This window comes from Papaver somniferum, chromosome 9 (genome assembly GCF_003573695.1).
Source record: "Papaver somniferum cultivar HN1 chromosome 9, ASM357369v1, whole genome shotgun sequence".
NCBI classification, from domain to species: Eukaryota; Viridiplantae; Streptophyta; class Magnoliopsida; order Ranunculales; family Papaveraceae; genus Papaver; species Papaver somniferum.
The window spans coordinates 161,676,853-161,685,288 of record NC_039366.1 but is presented as its reverse complement, the minus strand read 5'-3'; the positions used below and the strand labels follow the sequence as shown (position 1 = coordinate 161,685,288).

The 8,436-nt window shown below is 41.5% G+C and overlaps 2 protein-coding genes across 2 annotated transcripts; both read right to left on the bottom strand.

Annotated features, from left to right (window-relative positions):
- Positions 1-6,298: 6,298 nt before the first annotated feature.
- On the bottom strand, positions 6,299-7,309 carry LOC113312799. Its single transcript, XM_026561535.1, has 2 exons — positions 6,829-7,309; positions 6,299-6,693 (listed from the first exon to the last, which is right to left on the bottom strand). Exons 1-2 carry the CDS (start codon positions 7,307-7,309, stop codon positions 6,299-6,301), a joined length of 876 nt encoding a protein of 291 aa, XP_026417320.1.
- A 111-nt stretch (positions 7,310-7,420) lies between these two features.
- LOC113312798 lies at positions 7,421-8,308 on the bottom strand. The gene has a single exon (XM_026561534.1). It carries the CDS (start codon positions 8,306-8,308, stop codon positions 7,421-7,423), a length of 888 nt encoding a protein of 295 aa, XP_026417319.1.
- Between the last annotated feature and the right edge of the window lie 128 nt (positions 8,309-8,436).

Genomic DNA, 8,436 nt, shown 5'->3' with positions numbered 1-8,436 from the left:
ATTATGGCTACCTTCCGTTAGTGGCCAAAGGCGTGATAGCGTGGCTGGCATGCGCGTCTGGTAAGCGCGTATGGCATGCGCGTTTGGCAAGCGCGTCTGGCGAGCGCGTCTGGCAAGCGCGTGCAGCATGCTGGCGTTTTTGGGGAAGCTAGCGCGTTTTTGGGAAGCTGGCGTGTTTTAGGAAGCCAACTTAGTATGGCGACCTTTTTGAGGTCGTGGAAAGTTTTGGAGCAACCCGATTGGTTGACGGGAAATGGGCCAGCATGCTAGGGCGTGGCCATACTTCCAACTCGCGGTGGCAGATTTGAAGCGACCTGATTGGTCGACGGAAAGAGGGCCGACATGCTAGGGCGGCCGCACTTTTAGCGCGTTGTGGCGGATTCGGTTTCCTAGCTTGTTTAAGCATGGTTTCAACCAATGGGATCCAGTATACTGCGCGGGGCGCGAAACCCTAATTTGAAAATTAGTTGGATTTACGAGTTCTTTGCGAGTTATCACAATGATTAGCTGGATTTTGTATGTTACCACACAAAATCTTTATCTACAGAATGCAGTATGCTTTCTGTCTGAGCATTTCGTGCAATGGCCTTAACTTTGGTACTTGGAGGTTCATGCTACTCCGCTGTGAGTGAACATAAATCCGTCATGCCATACCAATTTAGGGTTCTGCTGGGTAACATAACACATGAAAGTACTCAGTGAGTCTCGTATTAGCGAGGTGCCGAAATTTACAGAGTGTTATGGATAAAAGTATATTGAGCGGCTCAATAAATATGTCGGTGGAGAGGTTAGTACTCGCAACACCGTTTCCTTGCAGAGTGACGTCACATCTGATGTAAGGTTTTATAATTTTAACCCTAAGCTAAAAACCACCATCAACACCTTCTTCTGTTCGAACTATGGAAACTCCCTTCGTATAAAAGGGGTATCGACCCTCTCATTTTTTTTGTTGCTCATCCGGCTTCGTGCTTTCGTCTGCAGCAGCCGGCTCAATCACGAGCGTTCCGATTATCCGCGTCAAGGTAAGTACATCTTGTTCTTTCTTCTTTTTGCAAGTATGAACTTTAGTTGTACGTATAACTTCCACGGCTTTGAAATTTCATCCAATCCTGAGGAAACTCCTGAAGATATTTCTGCTGCTAAGCCAGGAGGCATTAATGATTCCAAGGACATGACAAATATGGATGATGACTTCTTTGAAGTGTCCTATACGACTGTTAGGACTCATCCTAATCACGTGATGCTTCTTCTTTCTGGACCAGAGGGTGTAGAAGTTATACCATCGATCTTCTCTGGAATGTGTAATAAGGTCCTGTCTCCAGAAAAATGAGTATCTAGCTTCTCCAGTGGATTTCAAAATTTTCCAAACTCCATTTCGCTCGATTTCAAGAGGCCTTGACTTTAAGTTGTTTGGTGTCTGGACTGCTGAGTCGTAATTAAAATGTTCTTTAAACTCCTGAGCATTGACTGGAACGAAATTTTACTTATTTTGACTCTTTATCTCATAGGAATATTCTTGCACTTCTGATTGCCATGATGATATGATTGGAATACTTGTATGGGCAAAATCTTCCGAAGTCATCGGGTGAAGTAGATTAGATGAGAGGCGTTCCGTTACCGACGTGCTGCTATCAAGTCTTCAAGGATTTCGTTCCAAGCGACACCCTTTGAACTATCTTCTGAATCTCGGATTGTTGTATAAAATGGGATACAATGAGCAGTACCCAGTTACACTTTAGATCCAATGACATGGTCGGATGCGTGAAGATATCTCAGCGGTGTACCTTTGGAGGGATAGGAATCCTCATCAAATTTGTGGCGCTGGTTGTCTATCTTCTATGAGCTTGAGAGATTTTAGACAATGAGAGGATCTTATGCAAACTTTCAATACCCCAAGTATGATTCACGTGATTCTTCGTATGCAGTTGTGATTCATGCAACAGTCAATGCGGAATTTCTTGTTTGTTGAAGAGTCTCGGATTGTTCACAGGAACTGTAGTTCAGTTTTACTATTGATCATCAGGCGGGTCCCTTGATAGTAACTTCTGCAACTGAGGTGCGTCGTATTTGGCTTTGCTCAAGGGTGATACGACCATAGGTATCTCTGGATCTTCCTTTGGTGTCTTTGATGCACGTGTATGGCTTCGACTTGAGAAACTATTGCGGCTCGTAAAGCTTTGACAGTGATGATGCTGAAATCAGAAATAACCTCGTTGAGGGTCGTGAAGGCATCCAGTGCTGTTAGTCCCCAGGTGTAATTATCATGAGCCTATTTTCTCCTAGAAGATGTACTTCCATTGTATTTGATGGTAAGGTGGTTGACGAATTAACGAAAGCGACAATCTTTTGGATCCGTCATTTGTTGATCAATTGGCGGGAGTCGCACTTCATAGACCTGTATTGTATCCAAACATCTGGAATCCCATGCACCCCTTCCAAAGGAAATTGGAAATCTCGAAACACCAAATCCGACTTTGTCGACTGATGTGGTTGTTGATGCGCAGCTTCCTGCAGACCTTGGGTAGGAGGTACTGAGTTCTGAGTAGGTGATGTGGTAGACATTATTTGGTTGGTTTGTGTGGCTTGCTGAGGCATAACTTTCCTCTTTGATTTTTCATTGATAACAACGCTTATGAATGGCTGAGCCAAATACTGCTTGTTGGTCAGGCGCCTTCCAAACAGGGAGGTGATGATATCCTTACGCTACATCTTTAAAGAGTGGTGAACTTGTCAAGGTTACGACTTCTTGGTTGACCGTCTCTTCTGAGTTGAAGAGGTCCTTGACAGTGAAGGGATTTCGTGTTGAGCCTCAGTCCCCAAGTGTGGTTTACGTGGTTCTGTCTTGTATGGTCGGTGGGCTGACCATGATAAAGATATCGCCATCTTGCCTCTGTACTGGTGACTCTATTACTTCCTCCATGGGAAACTAAAATATGCACAAGTTCGGGTTACCTTTGTCCGTAGTGGTTTTTGCTATGATGAAGCTCTGGCTGGTATCAACAAACGAGCATCAACGGTTCTTGGCAGCAACTGTGATCGGAAGAGACTGCGTTTTCGTGGGAACAAAACAGGTTGGATGGAGCTTGGATAGATACGGCCACGATCCTTGACAGGGAGGATTGGTGACTACGGGCACAAATCTTGGCAGGGACGAGTGGTGGTTACGGCCATGGATCTTGGAGGGGGGGAGTGATGGTGGCTACGGCCACGAATCTTGGAAGGAAGGAGCGACAGCTACGAGCACGAACCTTGGACGACCACGGCCATGAACATTGACGAGATTTGATCTATCGTTATGGCCCAAAGGAAGTGTTTTTTACTTTCATATAACTCAGGTACGTGAGTTTATTTCTCCTTCTATTCTTTCCCCTCTTTTATTCTCGGTGAAGCAGTTCCCCCTGATTCCCTGCGTGCGGAAGCTCTCCTATTGTCGCTTGCCTGATTGTAAGTGTGACCTTGGTGTATTGACTTGATGAAAATTTCAGATTTTTGTCTTCTTGCCAGAACGACCACAAAATCTTCATCTGATGTAGATTTTCAGATGTCACATAGTCGAGAGTTTCGGCTATCATTTATAGCTCATTCATTAGATTAACGTGCCCATTTAGTATGTTGTAGAATACTTCTATACAAATCGTTTGGTATATACGCACCCCCAGATTCTTCACCAATTAGTGCCAGCTTCAGTTCTTCCAGAGGGAAGTGTAAAAAAGTTTCGTTGGTGACGTTGCTGATGAGGTGTCTCTATTTGTAAGTTATCTCTTGATGTGTTAGCACAAGCAGTAGGCTTTTCAGACAACAAAATACACGTCTGTAGATTTCTCTTTGAACTTCAGATTCGACCACTGAATTGTACCCATCTCCTATTTCATCACAGATTCATAAGAACTCCAGTTTCAACTCCTCTTGAACCCTGTAAACAACCACACATATTCGATCAAAGCAGCATCATATTTCAGCTGAAATTGAGCTCAGAACTTCCATCAATTCAGCCTGCAATTCGAGCTACACCCTTCTTTGTTCTTGTCAGCAGAAACTACTTAGACTCCTCCTCTTAATCGTCAGCATCATCTCTCTTGTCTTGATTGTGTTGGCTACACAGCAAACAAACCAAACTTCATATATTTAACCTCTCATTCCTAGCTTGCCTGAACTGCTCTGGATTCCTGTTTCGATTTTCATTTCTTTTCTTGGCTGGTTCTGAACGGAACTGTTGATCTCTATTGACCCATCTCGATCTCCGGCAAACAGCATGACGAAATGTTGTGTCTCCTGGCTTGAAATGATGAAGGATTCGATCCCCTTCTTTGCTTGTAATAAGACCTAATTTTTCTCTTCTTCATTTGCACATGTGCGGTGCCTTGGCGGTGAAATCCAATCCTTCAGCTGGTACAAGTGAGCCCCTACAGTGCTAAGCCTATGACTGCCTTCAAACAAGCATGTACAGTCCACCTAGCTCGTGACTCAATTGGAATGAGTTCAGAGTTCATCTCCTGGTTCCCTGCCGCCAAGTCTCCAGTTTTTGGCATGTGGCGCTTTTGCTCTTCTTTGAATTCTCTTACTTCTCAGATTCACTTCTTCTCTTCAATCTCTCTTCATCACTAAAGTTGCCATGCTCTTCAGACATAAGAATTTGCATCACTAAATCCGGCATGCTTTTCAGACAGAGATGAAGAAATAAAAGTAAATAATGAGAAATAATCTGCCTTGCCCTTTTATGCGACGTTTCTTCTTCTTTTGTTCCAAATGACTCCAAAGTACCTAAAAATCAAAAGCAAACATAAGATACATGATTTACAAGAAAACTTAGCAAAAGAAAGCATAAACAATATATAAATATTAAGGTGTTTTAGACACCTATCAAATTCCTCCACACTTAGACTTTGCTAGTCCTCGAGCAAATCAAACAAAATAATTCTAAAAGATACATACAACTCCGTCTCGTCGAGATTACGGTTAATTTTAGTGAATGTAACAAGCCTTTGAACCCCTAGGTGTCCCTAGTGGACGAGTTTTAGTCTCGTGAAGGTTTACAAGAGGTGTACACACAAAACCTTTTACTCTAAATTCCAACTACCTGTGAAGAGTCTATGAATGAATCCAAAATGACTACAGGAGGAGGTACCTTGATGCGATTCCAAATTAATATATAAGTAAATAAAGCTCTACTCAGAAAGTCGAACAAACCACAATACTCGGAATATAACTAACCACAATCACACATGAATAAATTAAGAAGATGGATATAGAGGTAGATGTTTGCGAATTTTTACAAGTGATCGGTGTTTCCCATATTTGTCTGAAGGTCACCGCCAAGATGGACCTATGAATCCTAATGGATTGAGATACTGGTCTGAATTCTAATATCAACTCAGCTGGCATATACAAGGGAACCAGTAGTCGATAATCCTAATTCTAGATCAACTCGACTGGCATATACAAGGGGAACCAGCGGTCGATTTATTAATTGAACAATAATAAAAAAAAAAAATCTTTTTTTTTTCATTTTTTTCCTTTTTTTTTTGATTTGACAACATGATTAGATCTTTTGGATCCAAGCGCATGCTTCTTGTCAGCAGATTACATGGTAATTCCCATGGATCCTGCGTTCCACGCTTGTTTAGGCGACGAAGACAGGGAGAACACACACATATTGCATCAAAGTGTCAATATTTTTTTCTTTTTTTTTGTATATACACTCCGGTTGGTCTAATTGGTCTGGTCTCTTTTTTTCCTAGTAACTCAACCACTCTATTTCATCCTAACAGTAATAACAATTCGATGTTAGTGACCCGCCAAATCACTTAGAGAAACAAAAAGATTGCAAAAATAAAAACAGAAGGTGATATGGTGACATTCAGAGATATGGTAACAACTATCATGTTATTTGTAATTCCTGAGCTATGTACTTTTAGTTAATGGGTTCCTCAACTCCTGCAATCAAGATGGTTCCATCCACTTATATTGGTAGTATCATCCTAAAGGAACAAGTTTCTAGATTTCGGAGTTTATAAAGCAATTTTTTTTCTTTTTTATATTTTTCTATTTTTTTTACTAAAGGCATAAAACTACAAACATATAAATGCTCCCCCACACTTAAACTTTACATTGGCCTCAATGTAAAATTTAGTCATTCAAAGTAAAGTTCAAGGTGGGAAATTCCGCAAATGATATGCAAAAACAAAGATAAAATGCTGAAAAATAAAAAGATAAAGATAAAGATACAAAACCCGTGGGTTTCCTCCCACTTAGCGCTTGGTTTAAAGTCGTCAGCCCGACTTTCATCTCCTTTGCATTCTTAGCCAGTGTCAGTTTCCTCCACGACAAAAAATGAGTACACGTCACTTGGGTATCTCATCACCTCAAAGATGTTGAAGCGAACGACCTCTCCATCAAATTCGATTGTCAAGGTACCTTCAAATACATCTATCTTTGTTCTATCGGTTCTCATAAATGGTTTACCCAACAACAAAGGTGTAGACGAGGATGAGTTCTCATCACTCATATCAAGAACATAGAAGTCGATAGGAAATATAAGCTCATTAACCTGCACCAAAACATTTTCCACAACCCCTTTCGGGTAGACATTAGATCTATCTGCAAGTTGAATAACTATGCTGGTACTTTTGAGAGGACCAAGATTTAAAGATTCATAAATTGAAGCAGGCGTAACACTAATAGATGCTCCTAAATCTAGCAAAGTTTTTGTAAAACTTGTTTTACCAATTGTCCAAGGTATAGTAAAACTGCCCGGGTCTTTCAATTTAGGTGGGAGTTTCTTTTGAAGATATGCCGAAGCACTCTCCCCCACTTACATTACCTCATTACCGGTCAATTTGTGCTTGTTAGTGCACAATTCCTTTAAGAACTTTGCATAACGAGCAACCTGCCTTATCGCCTCAATTAATGGAATGTTCACTTCGATCTTCTTGAAGATGTCCCATATCTCTCTGTCCAACGTCTCCTTCTTTGACTTTGCAAACCTGCTAGGAAAAGGTGGAGGAGTAACATAAGTAGAAATAAGAGGTTTAGAGTCAGAATGTGTTATCGAATCATCCTTTTTAGGGACTGCTTCATCCACTTCTTTCTCTAAATCACGTTCATGGGACTCCGGTAATGCTTCCGGTTTCTCTATTTGCTTTCCACTTTGTAGTTCAACAACACTAACATTATCCCTATGATTCAATGGTTGCGAGGGAATTTTTCCAGCTGCTTGTGCTTCCAATTTGCTCACGATATTAGCTAGTTGATCCATTTGTGTTTGGATGTCCTTCATATCCATCTTTTCCTTTTGCTTATCTTGCGCCATTGTGTTGAGAATGAGATTCAACTTGTCATCTATACTCATGCCTTGAGCTTCTTGTTGCGGCCTTTGCAAGAATTGATACCCACCTTGTTGATTGAAAGAAGGATTAGAGACCTAAGCTTGCTTGTTGGCGTAGCTGAAATTAGGATGATCTCGCCAACCCGGATTATATGGGCTGGAATAAGGATCATATCTTGGCCGTTGTTGCTTTTGGTACATTGCACTAGCTTGCTCAACTTCTTCGGTGTATGATGGTATTACAGCCGCTGCTATTTGTTGCATCATCCTCTCCATGTTTCCCATTCTATGTTCCAAATGTGAAGAATCAGCAACTTCATTCACTTTCCTTACCACGGGTTCACCTCGAGTGTAGAATTGTTGAGTGTTCGCATCCATATTCTCCAAAAAACTTGTAGCTTCCGCAATGGTTTTGTTGGTAAGTGCACCACCACTTGCGGCATCAATCAAATTTCTATCATTAGAAAGCAACCCCTCGTAGAAGTATTGAATAATGAGTTGATCGCTAATTTGATGGTGTGGACAGCTAGCTAAAAGCTTCTTGTAGCGCTCACAATACTCATAGAGAGTTTCTCTGGGTACTTGCCTAATACCACATATCTCCTTGCGAATCACTGCTGCTTTTGATGCTGGAAAATACTTCTCAAGGAACAACTTCTTCATTCCATTCCATGTGGTTACACTTCCAGAGGGTAAGTAAAAGAACCACTCTCCTGCAGAATCTATAAGGGAGAAAGGAAACATTGTCATCATAGCCATATCAGCATCTGCGGTTGCTTGCTTCAAACTAGTCACAACATGATGAAATTGTTGCAAGTGACGATTAGGATCTTCTCCCGCTAAACCTCTGAATTTTGGCAGCAAGTTAATCAATTGCGGCTTCAACTCAATGGTTCCATTCAGCTGAATACGTAAAGGCTGTTGGTCAAGGTTTGTAGAAGTGAGCTCCTTGAGTGTTCTTAGATCAGGTGGTCGACCTCCCATTGTGTTGTCTTCCTCTTTGTTCCAGTCCGAGAATTCACTTGGTGTAGAACTAGGAGGAAGTGGAGTGTTCACTGAAATCTTTTAGTTGAGTAACCGAACGAAGACGTATACCAATAGGACTAGGCTTG